This window comes from Cnephaeus nilssonii (genome assembly GCF_951640355.1).
Source record: "Cnephaeus nilssonii genome assembly, chromosome: 12".
NCBI classification, from domain to species: Eukaryota; Metazoa; Chordata; class Mammalia; order Chiroptera; family Vespertilionidae; genus Cnephaeus; species Cnephaeus nilssonii.
The window spans coordinates 8,091,111-8,105,967 of record NC_137083.1 but is presented as its reverse complement, the minus strand read 5'-3'; the positions used below and the strand labels follow the sequence as shown (position 1 = coordinate 8,105,967).

Here is a 14,857-nt window from a genome sequence, read left to right as displayed (position 1 = left end):
TCTGAGTTTCTTATCTTCCCTCGGATCCAAGTCAGAACTGAGTGCGTCCGTCGGCCTGGGTTTCTCTCTTCCTCGTGGTTAAATTCCTTTCCCTCCTTCACTAGTTGCTGTGACCGGCAGGGCATCTGACGTCTCTCATGCCTGTCTCTGGCTTTCCTGCCGCCCTCTCGTGTTTCTTGTCCGTGGGTCCTTGTGGACAGTCGTTGGGGATTTGAGGGAGGCGTGTGTTTGGGAAAAAGAGCCCTTACCTTTGTCCCTAGATCCTTCTGAGAGCCCTCCCCGGTGCCAGATCCCCCCATTGCCCCCCGCACCCCACTCCCCCTCAGAGGCACACGTCTCCCAGGGGCTGAGTTCCGGCCTCGGGCCCAGGAAGGGGGGACCGTGTGGGAGCGCCAGGAGAGACCTCAAAGGGGAGCAGCTGAGGCTTTGGAGTTCTGCGTGCAGGTGTGTCAGAGGCTCATCTGAGGTTCGGGCTCTCGGGCTCCTGGACCCCGGTTTCTGTGCCACACGTAGGCCACTGACCTTAGGAGAGAGTCACCACCCTGTCAACCTGGGGGAGGCAGCAAATACACGTGGAGACTAGGATGGCTTCATTCCTGGGAACCTGGCCAGCCTTTAGAATTACACTTACATGTGTATGTGATGAGAAGAACAGCAGCGCACGTGTGTCCACCTGTCTGTGTGTGTGCATACGAAGCAGACGTTTGACATTCACTGAGGACACAGGCGGAACCGTCTCCCGTGCGGGACTGGCCTTGGGCCACCGGGGGATCTTGTGAAAGTGCCGGTTCGGAGCCGTGGTCTGGGTGGCACCCGGATTCTGCTTTCTAAGGAGCTCTCAGGCGGGGCTCCCCACTGCTGCTGGTTTGGGGACCCCGCTCTGGGTAGCTGAGCATCGTGTCCCACATCCTCATCTCTAAAATGGGCCGTTCTGCCCACCTCACAGCGCGGTGGGAATTGAGAGATGCTGTTTATTAAGTGAGAACCCGCCCCCCCCGCCCCCACTGGGGCACAGACGCTGGGGGACCTCGGCTGGTTCCATCTTTGAAATGTGTGACTCGAAGGTTTGCCTCAGGAGAATGACATGTCCCCCAGGCCAAGGACCCTCAGACTTGCTCTCAGAGAGCTGGACTCGCCAATGACGAAGCTGTGAGCCCCGTCCTGCATTTCTGTGGTTGTATCAGGCCCCTCAGATCAGCAGCCACGGGTTCCCGGAGCTCAGGCCACATGGTACCTGAGGAGGGTGTGTGGAGCGGGCAAGTCTATTGCAGCCTTAACCCCCCACGTCGTGTTTGCCCGAGAAGAAGAAGTGTCCGGGTTTGTGCCATCCCAAGTATCCACCAGGCAGAGAAGGGCTGGAAGAGGTGGGCAGGCCACGTGAGCCTCTGCAGAGGGAGGCTCGGCCTCGCCGGTGGCATGTCCAGCTAGACTGGACGCCGGGCCCACACGTAGGTGCCCCTTCAGATGACTTGTTTCTGCAGGCAGAGCAACAGTGCCCCCAAGATGCCGCTCAGCCTCAGCCCCTGCCCATCAGGCTTCTCTCAGGAGGCTGAGCCCGACCAGTGCCATGTGCTGGAGCCCTCAGCGGCGGCGGATGCCGTGATCTGTGCTGACCGCGTGGCACCCGCTAGCACATGTGGCTGTCGAGTCCTTGCCGTGTGGCGAGGGCCTGCGAGGAGGTGGCTTTTTGATTTGATTTAATTTAAACTCAGCCACGATGGGTAGTGGCTGTCACGGTGGATAGGTCGGGTCTGGACTAACGGTCTGTTCTGTCCAGGCCACCTCTGTGCCCCCGTATGCCCGCGCCGAGGTGCCTGGGGGCTCAGATAGGAAGGCTCGGGTGGAAGAAGAGAGGTGAGGAGGGGGAGACGGTGGCCATCGAGCCGGGCTTCGTCATGAGCCCACAGTTTGTCTGGTTCCAGGCTCCGTCCGCCAGGGCTGGGCACCTCGAGATCCATGGTGTTTCCAGTTGCCCAGCTCTCGGGGCGACCTCGGACAAGGCCGGGCCCTGAGCCTAGCGCTGCCCCGGGAGACAGCTTCTGGCTCAGAGGCCCAGCCGAGGCCCCGCCTTCTGAACACGTGCTCTCTTCGAGCCCCACCCCCACGTCGGTGGTCCCAGTGTGAGTGCGCATGTGTGTGTGTGCATGTCCATGCACAGACGTGTACACGTGTGGGTGTGTGTTTCCCTGTCCTGAGCTGACCCGGTCTTGGCCCTCGGCTTCCTCATTCTCCATGTCACTGCCCGGTCCTGTGTCCACACCCTCGGCTCCTCTGCCCTCCCGCCCTCCCCGTGGACTCTGTGGCTCTCAGTCCCGCCTCGGTTTCTCCATTGCCCGGTGCCCCGGCTGACACCAGTGCTGATCTTGTCACACCAGCAGCTGCGTGCAGAAATGCTACTGCAGGCCAGAGCGGGCTCAGCAGCACTCTTGCAAGATGTCAGAACTGTCCACCATTACTCTGTAAGTGTGCGTGGCTGTGGCCCGTGTCCTGGAGGGGTGGGGGTGGGCGCATGCCGCCACCGCCTGGAGCCCGCGTCCTGCCGCTGGGCTGGGGAGAGCAGAGCGCAGTGCCCCCGGCCCCGAGCCCCCCTGGCTGTTGCATGTTGACCTCTGTGTGTCTTGTGAGTTCTCTGCACTCTTGGGGGGCGTGTGGCACGGGAAGGGAGGCCGTGGGGATGGAGCCGCGGGGGCTTGGCTGCTGCCTTGATGTGTGGTCTTTCCCAAATGTCTTACTTCTCTTGGTCGAGTCGTTGGAACTGCTCACGGATTTCTGCTAGTCTTAGGGCTTGAGTTCATAGGGTTGGTTCCCCCACCGGGGACAGGGACCCTCACCGCAGCAAACCTCACTCACATTCCCGTGCCCGGTCTGTGTTCACTCTCTCTGAGTTCCCACCACAACCTTATGAGGTGGGTACTTGTTGATCCCCGTTTTACAGATGTGAAAACTGAGGCATAGAGAAGTGAGGTGACTCACTCCAGGTCACTTAATGGGCAGGGTGAGGACTTGAACCCGGGGAGTCCTGTCACCTGGCCCCTAGGGTGTCTCTGGCCCGAGCAGCCGCCTCGTTGGACATCCTTCTAAGTGCGGATGAGCATCTCTGACTGTGGGAAGCTGTTCTTGGTATTTCTCTGCCATGGGTGCCCCTTAGGGGCAGGGGACAGACGCCAAGGGCCTGTGTCACTGTCTGTGGGTTAACCAGATCCGATGGTGATTCTGTGACTGTCCTCAGAGGGGCGTCCCGAGGCTCACACCCTGTGTCCCCATTCCAAGGCCTCTGGCCAGCTCCGAAGGGCAGAGGCCCCAGAACTCTGGGCCCTAGGGACCTCCCCACCTGCCTCCACTTCCCCATCTGCCAGAGGGTCCCTGGCACGCGCTGGGTCCCCCGCAGAGTCCCCGCCTGTTCCGGGCAGCCTCAGGGCTGCCAGAGGGAAGGTGTATCCCTGGCTGTGCAGCGGGCACCCCGATACCAGTCGCCACACCGGCCAGGGGCTGGGCAGGGCCAGAGCCCATGCCCGAAAGGTCACTGTGTCTCACACACTGACCCCTGGCCATCCACCGCCACCACTAAGGCTGGAGAGGGTGGCCCTTTGGTGTCCAGGGCGCTTCCAAACTGCAGGGAAAAGTCCCAGGAACGGGCCCATTGGTGGGAGAAGAGCTGGAGGGAGGAAGACAGGGACCACAGGCACCTCCCAGGGCACCTTCCCTCCTGAAGCCCCCCCCCCCCCCCCATTAAGCTGCTCTTGTAAAGTAGCCCCTTTAGGGAGCGTCACCGAGGGGCCCCCAAGATGAACACATGTCTGCATTTCCAGGCCACTTGCCTCTTCTTTTTAAATTTTCTTTCATTTTTTTGTTTTAAGTATCTTTTTATTGATTTCAGAGAGGAAGGGAGAGGGAGAGAGATAGAAACATGAATGATGAGAGAGAATTAGTGATCGGCTGCCTCCTGCATGCCCCCCACTCAGGATCGAGCCTGCAACCCGGGCATGTGCCCTGTCTGGCTCATAGGTGGATGCTCAGCCACGGAGCCACGCCAGCTGGGTGTAAACTTTCATTCTTTAGCTAACACTCCCTGCTGTCTTCGGTGCCAGGCTCTGGTGCCAGCAGAGGAGCAGGACCCGAGTGCCCAGGTCATCGTCAGTGTAAGGGCTGAGGCTTTCAGACTGGCTGTGCGGCCATCTGTTCCTCCATGGACAGGCCCTGGGGGTGGGCGCTGTGCCGGCACGTGCTGCCCGAGTTCAGTGGGGATAGGGAGGTGCCAGCCGCCTTCAGGAGCCTCAGCCTGAGAGGGAGAGAGCAGGCGATGGAGGGGTAGACCCTGCAGCCCCGTGCCTGGGCCCAGAGTGGGCGCCTGCTCAGGTCCTGCTGGCACCAGCCCTGGTCTGAGGACGCCGGGTCTTGCAGAATGGGCCGCCCGCAGGGGGAGAGGGGTGGGCGCCCAGCTCTCGAGGGGCTTCGTCCTTCCAGGGATGAGCCTGGTCCAGGGAGGTCTCCCCAGGTTACCTTCCCTTTTCTCCATCTCTCCTTCCCTCCTTCTCTCTCTTCCCTCCCTTCCCCCCTCACTTCCCACTGGGAAGCCAAGGGCCTCACTCTGACTCCAGGGATTTGCTTCTGCGATCCCGAGCCCAGACTCCACAGAACATTCTGCCCCAGAAAAGCTGGGATGGGGAAGAGGAAGGGACACACGGTGTCACTGCCCCAAATCCCATGGCAGCCCCCATGCCCAGCTGCCCCCCACGGGGACCCAGGGCTGCAGGGAGTCGCGGAGGCTGAGCCTCCCGCTCGCCCCCCTGACTCAGCCAGTATGCTGGGGTGGGCGGGGATGGGGTCCCATGCTTGGAGACCCTCTGGGAGCCCCCTTTTCAGAGCAGGGCCCACAAGGGCACCACTGTGCACACTCTTGATGTCTCACGTGGCTTCTGTGCCCCACCCCTCAGAACAGAGCCCCTCCCACCGGGCCAGGAGCCAGGGGCAGGCGGAGGAACCCAGAATTGCTGGCTTCTGGGCAAGAGGTCTCCACCCGCACGCAGACAGCTTTCTCTCCCTTTGACTCAGTTTCCGGGTGGCAGGTTTCTCCTGCTTGAGTGGGAATTGTTCATGCCCACGGTCAGTAGGTCCTTCCTAGGACCCCGCCCAAGTCTCTCCTTCTGTGGCCCACTCCCCCCACTCCCCACCCACCTCCCTGCCCTCAGCACCTCGCTGTCACTCCATGACTAGTCCCAGCCCTTTCAGGCACGGGAGCTCCCTTTGCAGCAGGAGAGCGTGGGCTTTGCTGAGGGCCCATCACGCCGTCACTCAAGCCTTCCAAATCCCACCCTTGTATCTGCCTGACTTCGCTTCCCCCCTGGGGGTGTCTGTAAATCACATGCTCACATGTGCACGTTTCCCGGGTCTGCAGGATGTGGCCTAGAGGGACAGGAGCCCTGCAGACTGGGGGCTGTGCCCCAGAACCTCCCAGGGAGCTCTGGGGTGCGGGCTCTGTCAGCCACCTCCCCTCCTAGGCCCTGCGTGCTTGGGGAGAACCCTGAAGGGGGGCTCAGGGACAAGGCTCTGGGGAGAAAAAAGGGCTGGGACTGGGGTTCTCTGTCCTCCACGGCTCTGGCCCAAGCTCTGGTGGCCCCCAGAGCGGATGTCCTCCTCTCTCCCAACAGGCGGCTGGCGCGGTCCACCCTGCTGCTCATCCCGCTGTTTGGGATCCACTACACGATCTTCGCCTTCTCCCCCGAGTACGTCAGCAAGAGGGAGAGGCTGGTGTTTGAGCTGGGCCTGGGCTCCTTCCAGGTACGTGCAGCGGGCAGAGCTCACAGGGATCCAGGGCCCTGGCCCTAACCTGCTGGTGGTTCTAGAAGCTTCTTTAACCTGAACTGGGCCTCCAGGATTCCATCTCTGCCGTAAGAGCACTAAACCCTCCGGCGCTGGGAGAGCCCTTGCTGCTGCCTGCACTCTGGCCTCTGTGAGAAGACACTGGTGTCTTCCTGTCACTGTGGCTGGGTGGCGTGAGCCAGGCCTCTCTCGGGAGATCTAAGACGGTGGCTCCCCATCCCTCATCAGCGACAGGGTGGCCTCAAGAGACCTCTGTGTCCACGTCCTGACTCCAGTCTGTGGACTGTGCACCCCGTGAGCGCTGGGGCTCTGTGTTACCCAAGTCAGGGCCCTAGGGTAGGACCCGGCCACAGCGCTGAGCGAGCGGGACTGGTGGGAGAGCACGCGGGCATATAAATAAGTGACCCACGGGAGAGAGTGGTGGACTGGGGATTCCATCTGTGAAGGAGTCAGAAGGTGGGTGTAAACAAGTGAGCGACGGAGAGGTGGTGTGACAGTGCAGGTGGGAGCAACTGAACAGGTGGGAGCACGCGTGGGCCTGCGGGCAGGGCTGGCTCCCCGGAGTGCCCCCAGGTTACAGCAGAGAATCTGTCCTGAACCCACGTGTTTAAACATGTATTTGACTTTGAGGGTCTGAAAGGTCCTCTGTGTATCTGCCTTGAGTCTCTCCCTCCCCCCATTTTAATTCTTACGCTGATGACACTGCCGGTTACAAAGACCAAGCCTTAGCTTGGGAGTCAGGCCGGGTCCTGTCCAGGCAGAGAATTCCATAAAGAACGTAGCAGGGCGCTGGGCACGCGCTCACGGGTGTCTGGATGCGTGTGCAGAGCGTGTGGCCTAGGGAGGGGTACGTATAACACAGGGCCGGGCTGTCCTGCCGGGTCTGCCCTCGGGGGGCCTGCGGGCTGGCTGGGGAGCCCAGAGAACATTCTGGGGCATTCAGGGGAGGCCTCGTGGAGGAAGAGGGATAGAGCTGGCCTTGGGGAAAGGGAAGGACTTGACCAAGGAGGTGTGAGCTCGGAAGCCAGGTGTGTCCGTGGGAGGGGCTCCCTCCTCAGCCAGGTGGCTCCGTGGCTGTGGCCGTCTCGGTGGAGCAGAACTGACCTCATCCCAGGTTCCCGGGCGGCAGGTGCCCCATCCAAGTGATCGTGTTATTCTGCTCCCTGGTCACTCCTGCCACCTCCCACGCGCCCTGCGCGGAGGTCCCGGCGGGCGTGCTCAGGTTCCTTACTCTCTCTCCCCAGGGCTTCGTGGTGGCTGTCCTCTACTGCTTTCTGAACGGGGAGGTAAGACCCCGCCCGCTGGCTTCTCCGCAGTGGAGGGGGGCTCTCTGGGAGCAGATAGGGGGCCGCCTGTACAGCCGAGGCCCAGCCTCTGGAGCAGACCCCCCGCCCCCGTGAAGGCATCAGCTGCAGGGCAAACCCGCCTGGGAGGGCTCTCCTAGGCTGTGCCTTAGTAAAGAAGAACTGAAAGCGAGGAAGGGCAAGGCGCAGGAGTGGTGCCTGTCGCCCAGGAGGCTGAGATGGGCAGGCGTGCTGAGCGGGGAGCTGCCCACAGTTCAGCCCAAACCCACCCCCTAGAGAGGGGACTGTGGGGACTTGGCATTGACCACGGGGAGAGGCCCGGCACCTTCTAGTGATGCTCACGTCCAGTGCTCTGCTCTGGGGTCCCCAGAGCTAACCTGTTAGGGTGACGCTTTGAGCGGAGCCCAGACCAGAGGTGCTGAGGTGGGGCTGGGTGGGCGGGTGGGTCTGAGCGTGGACGGGACTCCTGGCGCCAGGCTTGGGTCTTGGCTGGGAGACTCGGCGAGCCTCCCCACTCTGCATGTGAGAAAGAAGATTTGGTTCAGTGGTCGCCGACGCCCTACAGCAAGCCCAGACCAGGCCAGACCGGGAGAGGCAGAGGGGAGACAGGGAGTACAAGGGTTTGCCCGGGGCTGCTGTGGACGGGGAGCTGGGCTGGAGGGGTGCCAGTACCGTTTCCAGTTGTGCAGTCTGTGCACCCCACCAAGGTTCTGGACGGGAGGCACACAAAGGCAGAAATGGGGCATGCCCCCCCCCCTCCCAAAACGCCACGCTAAGAGCAGAGGGGGTGTGTTTGCCCAGGGGTGCATTATTGTGGTTCTGAGCCCAGACTGCATCCTGGAGTCCCTGGGAGTTTTCAAACAGGCGCAGGACTCCCCCAGAGATGTTGATGTGCTTGTTGGGGGGTAGGGTCCGAGCGTCTGGGTTTTTAAAGCGCTCCACACGGGTCTAACGTGCAGCCCATGGTGATGGTCAGCCAGAGGGCGCCTGGCCCCGATCTGTCCGCCCAGGGCCAGCGCCGTAAAGCTTCCTGAAGGCCCCTAGTGGCTGGCCACTGGCTGTGGACACGAGCGGCCACGGACCCCAGGAAGCCACTCGTGGGCCTGGCTCCGCAGTGACGTGGGCTCGGGGCTCGGTCAGATCCTCACCGGCCTTTCTTTCCCACTGGGGGCCCCGGGGCTGCCAGCTGCAGTTTGGGAGCGGGCGGGGCGCGGCTGGAGGTGGCCGTGCCAGTCTGGGCGGGCCCCAGGGCAGGAGGCAGGCGGACGAGGTCGGAGAGGACGTTGCTGGGAGGTGACGGCCCTGTTGCTCCCTGCAGGTGCAGGCGGAGATCAAGCGTAAGTGGCGGAGCTGGAAGGTGAACCGCTACTTCGCCGTGGACTTCAAGCACCGGCACCCGTCCCTGGCCAGCAGCGGGGTGAACGGGGGCACCCAGCTCTCCATCCTGAGCAAGAGCAGCTCCCAGATCCGCATGTCCGGCCTCCCGGCCGACAACCTGGCCACCTGAACCCCCTCCGCCCTCCTCTCCTCCACGCCAGGCTGGGCTGCCGGCGGGCGCCGGCCACGCATGTTGCCTCTTTTCTCCCTTCGGGCAGGCCCCGGGCCAGAAGCCGGGCTCCCCGAGGGGGGAGGAGGATGCAGGTGCAGAGGGTATTTCTCCCCCCTTCCAATTTTGGCGCTGGCCCCACCCACCACGGACCGCTGGGCCCTGACCCCAGACGTGTAAATACTCCTCAGATGTGGAAAAGTTGTACCGTCCCGGTCCCTTCGTCCAGTGTCCCTGCCCACTCCAGCGGGTCCCAGCTCCACCTCCCCCTTCCCCCCCCCCCCCCACAAGCCTCAGCGATCGCCTGACCTGATCCTGAGGCTGAGAACCTTGCTTTGGGGGTTTGGGTGGGCCCCACCCGACAGCCTCTCAGAGTATCTGACTCTCAGTGTGGACTTCTCATCCGTTGGGGGCCCTTCTCAGGCCTGCCTGTCGCCGAGGCCAGCCAGCGTCCCACGTGGATGCCAGCGCGGCCTTCAGCGCAGGCCAGACGTGAGGTCCCTCCTGCTCGCCCAACGTCTCGGTGGCCGGGTGCCCAGCTCCTGGGCATCGGGCGGCGGGACCGCTCCAGGGCGCTTCATTCCGAGACTGCCGTCTGGGTGCGGGGCTAAAGGTCGGGGAATGTTCTGGTGCTTTTCATTTGGCCTGTGGAAGATTGCCGAGAGCTGGAAATGCGCATCTGATGGAAGGAGACGGCCGGGGGGACGGACCCATGCGAGGCCTTCACCATCTCCATGATTTGCCCCGACTCACGCGGCAGGGGTTCGCCCGGTAGCCTCTCCTCTGCCCCTCCTGCCCAGGCGTCAGCTGTGGAAGGAGAGATGGATGCCTGGCAATAACTGCTCCCCAGCCGCGTCCACCACACAGAACCCCCAAGTCCTCCCCAGCTCCCCTCCCCCTCAGTCAAAGCCATGGCTAGGATGAAGCACCTTAGCCCTCCGTGGGCCCAATTCCAGGCCCAGGACCGCCCCCCCTCACCTACCCTCACCACCACCCCGAGGAGCCCCAGCCACTAGCTCCTGGGGCTGGGCCTCAGCTAGGAAGTCTCTCTGAGACCGGGGCAAAGACCCCCGTGTGCTCATGCCCTCCAGTTACAGGAAGGGCGCGGAGGTGTCCTCGCTGCTGAAGGGAAGCCACCCCCCGCCCCCACGCGTCTTAGGAGAAGCTGCAGGTGGAAGGAGTTGGGTACCCCAGCGCCCGTCCTGGCCCCCCACAGTGTGAGGAGGAAATGGGCCAGACCCAGGTTCGGGGTGGGGGTGGAGGACAGCGCTGGAGCGCCATGCACGCCCCGGGTGTGGGGACACCCGTGTGGGGCTGGCGTCGTGCCGTGTCAGCTCTGGTGTCCCCGCCTGAGTGTGTGGACTGGCTTCATGGTCGTGGTCTGGGATGCTTGCGGAGCTTGGGTGGACGGTGAGGGGGGCTTTGTCCGGTTTGAGAAGGAGGAAGGGGCCTGGGGCTTGTGCGCTGCTCGTTACCGGAGAGGCCGTCGGAGCGGCCGGCGAGGGCTGAGCTGTGTGGGTTGGAGAACGGGAGGCCCTGGGTCTCAGGCAAAATCGGAGGGCGAAGGAGCTGCCTGCACTTCCTGGGCACCTGGGCGACGCAGGCTGGCCGTGGGGTGTGCCACGGTCCTCCCGTCTGGCACCTGCCCCGGGGCCCCCTCCCCTGCTCTGGGAGGCAAGTGTGTTCCGCAGAGGGGTGTCCACTGGCCACCTGGCACTTTGAGGGGCCGGAGTGGCTTGGAAGGGGCCACAGGCTGGGACTCAGAGACATGGGGCCTCCCCTGTCAGGCTCAGACCCCTGGGCCTGGGGACAGAGCGCTCCCTGCCCGGGCCTCAGTTTCCCCATTTGGGAGATGAGGGGACTAGTGTGTCTCCAGGCTCTGTACCTCCGTGATTCCCCAGCTCCGGGGGAGAGCGGCAAAGGGGCGTGTGTCCCTGTGTGTGCGTCACCCAGGCTTGATGTGTGAGTTTGCATAGGTGTGTGGGCGGCGCCGTTTATCCTTAGAAGTGGGACAGCTGCCTCTTCCACGCGGACGCCGCAGTGGGAGCTGGTGGGCTGGAGGGGAGGGTCGGGCCAGGGACAACGGGACCAGTGCCTTGGGCCTGATGTGCAGGCCCAGCCCTGACCCCGGCCGGGACAGTGGTCACCTCCCGATCGTGGGAGGGTCCCCCGAGCATGGACCTTGTTCCTCACCCTGCCCCATCAGCGGGTCTGCGTCACTGTGAGAGAGAGGCTGTGACTCTCTATAGACCACAGATCAGCAAAAACAAAACCGGCCCCGCATCCCCCGTGCTGCAGCCTGAGCCCTGGGCCGGGGTCCTCGTGGGCCCCAGGTTCCCGCCGGTGTGTCGCTTTGTTTTTCTCTCTGAACTGACGATTGCCTGTCCTGTGGGCCGAGGCCCCTGCCGCATTTGGGATGTCCCAGGAGGTTAGGCAGCTGGCCTTCAGGGGCACAGGCAGTGGGGGGGGGGGGGGGGGGCGCGAGGGCATGAGGTCCGGGAAAGCCTCGCCCTCCGGTCCTTTGCTTTCTAATCTGTAAAATGGGCAGTAAGACTAGGTGATTTGTCCCGTCCAATGCACCCCTGGATTCTCTGTCTAAACACCAGTCATCTGCGGGCAATGGGCCCTGGGCAAGGATTTCAGTATTTGCCTGGTGCGGACAGGATAAGAAGCCGCATTGAGTGAGGAGGGGGAGGATCTGGGGAGTGGGGAGGCTGGGGAGGAGCAGAGTTCCCGACTCCGTGTTCCTACAAGGTCGTCACCAGGAAGGGGGCGATTCTTGCTCTGAGCAACCTGCAGGACAGAGCTCACCAGGGGAGGCCGGGTCCTCCTGGGGACGAGGCGGTGTCGGAAAGGCCCAGCCCTGGGGGCAGCGGGACTCAGGCGGGGTTGCGGAGGCTGTCAGGGAGCTTGTGAGGGGCCAGAGTGTGAGATTTGGGGGTTCAGAGTGTGAGATTTGGGGGTTCAGAGGCTCTGGTGGTCCCTAGGACTGAGAGCTTCGTGACTGTCCCTGTGCCTGAGGCCAGGCCACGTTCTCCGTCTAGTGGGCAGCTCTGACCCATCCAGGGGCCTGTCGTGGTTCCTCCTCTGACCCCTCCCTTCCCTGAACTGGCTACTCTGGGGGACAGGGCCGGGAGCTGGAGCTGCCCCGAGGCCTGACATCCCCAGGCCACCCCCACTCTCCACCCAGGGTGCTCTCACCTCCTCCTGACCTGTCCCTTCCGGAAGGAAAGCTGGGAGAGGCTTCCTGTCATTCTGTGAGTCCCCTGGACCCCCTCAAGGCCACTCCAAAGTGAAAGCAGTGAGAGCTTTGTCAGCGTAAATTCCTACCTGAGCCTCGTGACCACGGCGGCCCTGGGGGAGCCCCGAGCAGGGACCGGGGACCTGGGGTTCTCCCAGCTTTGCCCTGACTCCTTCTTTGTGCATCTTCAGGCTGACTCACAAAGTACTAGAGCCGGCAGGTCAAACCTCCCCCTTGGGCTGATGGAAAATGCAGGTGGGCCTAGCCTGGCCCTGCACCCCTGGGATCCAGTGCAAATATGCGTGAGGAAAGGGCCCTGCATGGGGGAGGGGGGGGAGAGGGGGAGACTCTGAGGGAAGCTTCTGTTCAGAACACGTTCCGCCGGGCGCAGGGCAGGGCTCTGGCCACAGAAGTTGTTAGGACTCCAGCGTGCAGGAGCGGTGGTGGGGTCACCATGAGGTGGGGGACCTGTGTGCCACCCCGGGCTGCCCTCCTGGCTGAACCTCTCTGGGCCGCTGCTTCCCGACCCGGGAAACGGGAGGACACGCTGTGCGTCTGTCCACGGGCCAGGGAAGGAGCTGCAGTGAGACCCCTGTGAGAAAGGGCTTTGGTGACCACACGCGTGTGGGAATGGTTATTGGGGGGAAGACCCCCGAAAGGCTCCCTGTGCTCTTTGTCAACTGCCCCGAGCCCTCCTGGGGTGACCTTTGTCCCGCCTGTAGAAGGCTACCAGCACCGGGGCGAGGCGAGGCAGGCCCCGGTGGACACCATTGCAGGTGTATCTCCGTCCGTGGGGCAGGCTGTTCTTGGGTTAGGATGGGGACCTCCACATGGGTGCTGTCAGCGTCCCCTGCCACCCATGGGAATCCCCCCGAGATCTGGGACGGCCCTCGAGTGGGCCGAGTGCCCGTTCCCTCTCCTCCCCTGAACTCCAGTCCTGGGGTGTGTGTGCTTGGTCACGTGTGTCTTGTGCTGTGTCCGTCTTCCGTCGCTTTGCCCCTGTGAGGACCAGCGTGGGACCACTCCTGGCATCCCAGACGCGGCTCCAGGACCCCTTGTGGGAGCCGGGTCAGCCTGGGTTCCATCTCGCTCCGTAAAGGCCAGCCACACAGACCCCCGCTACCGCTGCCACTATTCGTGCTGTGCTCACACCTCGTCCGGGATGTTGAGGATGTCAAACTGCTGTAGATGACTCAATAAATGTCTTCTCGTTTTTCCTGGTGGCTCTAACTTGGCGATTGTATTACAAAGCCCTGAGTGATGAATGTGTCCGACGCAGGCCTGGGCCAGGGCAGAGCCGGGCCCTCCGGGGATGGGCGGGCTGCTCTGAAGACGGCGTGTCAATGGGGCGTTAGCGCGGTGGCCCTGCAACCAGAAAGGCCATTGGCCAAACGTGCCTCGTGGGGCTGGGAGGCTGGAGGCTGGCCGGCTGTTTCAGACACAGGCCCGGGGAGAGTAAGGGGAGGCAGATGATCTCTCTGGTCCAGTCATTTCTCTTTAAAGAAGCCTCACGTCGGCTCACGTCTCATTGACCAACAGGTGATCACATGGCCACACGTCACTGCACCCCTATAACGCTGGAAGGAGAGAATGGGTTCTGGCCGGCAAACAGTAGTTTGTGGCACAGCCTCAAACCCCCAGATCTTTAGGGGTGTAGGTGGTGGTCCTTACGCCACTGGGAACAAACCAGGGGTGCAGTCTCCATCCTGGATCATAGAGTCCGTCTGGGGGTCCTCAGTCAGAACTGAGGGAGCAGCTATGCCCACCCACAGGAACCACTGCGGGGGAGGTGTGAGGGCACATTCACACCCCCGCTGGCTGCCTCCCTCCCTGCTCTCTCGTGACTGCGTTTCCTGGGTGCCTTCTGCTCCCTCGTGGCTTCTACAAACTAATCTCGCTTTCACTTGGGAGGGTATCGGAGTAACGATGTCGTTCACCTTATTGTTTTGGTCTTTTAATTTCTGTTGGGTGCCTTCCTGTGAACTCAATTTCGATGCCTCTGAGCCTTCAGCTTGGTTAGACCGCCCCCTGGTGGACGCTCACTGCAGCTGGCTTCCCTGCCCCGTTCTGGAGGCAGAGATGATTGCACGTGTGAAATTCAGGCCCCAAGAGCTCTCCCAACTTTCAGGACGCAGTTTTGTAAGAGGCTAATGTAGAGATGATTTTTCTTGGCCTCTGAAAAAGTTGTTTCCTACATTTCTATAAAGGAGAGGCTTAGGGGTGTCAACTTTATTAGAAGGAGGATGGTGGCAAGAAGGCATGTGGCTTTCATTTATTCAACACCTGCTGGCTGGGCATCGAACTCCTCATTTGTCAAGTATTTCTTGAGCACCTACCATGTGCTGGGAGCTGTTGTGCCACTGGTGAGCCTCGGGGATCAGGGCCCTGCTGTCAGGAGCTTGCCTTCTACAGAAAGGAAAGAAATGAGGTGATTTCAGGTAGAGAAAAGTGTCAGGAAGCCATTGATAAATAGTCAGTACTGGGAATGGGAGGGTAGGCTGAGACAGGGCAGCCAGGAAGGCCTATCCGAGATGCAGGCATTGACCCATCTGGGCGTTCTGCCCCCACCTCATTGGCCCATCCTGGGGGATCCCTGCAAACACCTCGGGGAAGAGCATTCCATGTGGAGGTACAGCAGGAACAAATGCACCGCAGCATGGAATAACGACCACGTCCAAGGAAGGGCGTGCCTCTTTCCTGGGGCCGTAACAAATCACCATGAACTGGGCGGCTTAAGACAGAAATCCGTTCTCTCAGTTCCGGGAAGTGCAAAAGCAAGGTGCTGGCAGGGCGGTGCTCTCGGAAGGCCCGAGAGACACTCTGCCCCGTGCCCGTCTCTTGGCTGCTAGTGTTGCTGCGCACCTGGCATTCCTTGGCTTGTGGGCGCATCCCTCCAGCCTTTCCTCAGCCACCGCTGTCTCTCTGTGCCTCCCTGTCTTCTGCTCC

The 14,857-nt window shown here is 62.3% G+C and overlaps 1 protein-coding gene across 3 annotated transcripts in view; it reads left to right on the top strand.

Moving 5' to 3' along the window:
* Positions 1-8,727, top strand: part of ADCYAP1R1 (ADCYAP receptor type I) — a 32,612-nt gene extending 23,885 nt beyond the window's left edge. For 2 of the 3 annotated variants that reach the window (XM_079786451.1, XM_079786450.1), the window contains 4 exons: positions 2,376-2,459; positions 5,649-5,778; positions 7,065-7,106; positions 8,443-8,727. In XM_079786451.1, the coding sequence (XP_079642577.1) occupies positions 2,376-2,459; positions 5,649-5,778; positions 7,065-7,106; positions 8,443-8,631 (445 nt within the window). In that variant the 3' untranslated portion in view covers positions 8,632-8,727. The remainder of the gene's footprint in view (positions 1-2,375; positions 2,460-5,648; positions 5,779-7,064; positions 7,107-8,442) is intronic. The other variant, XM_079786452.1, reaches the window with a different exon arrangement.
* Positions 8,728-14,857: the final 6,130 nt, after the last annotated feature.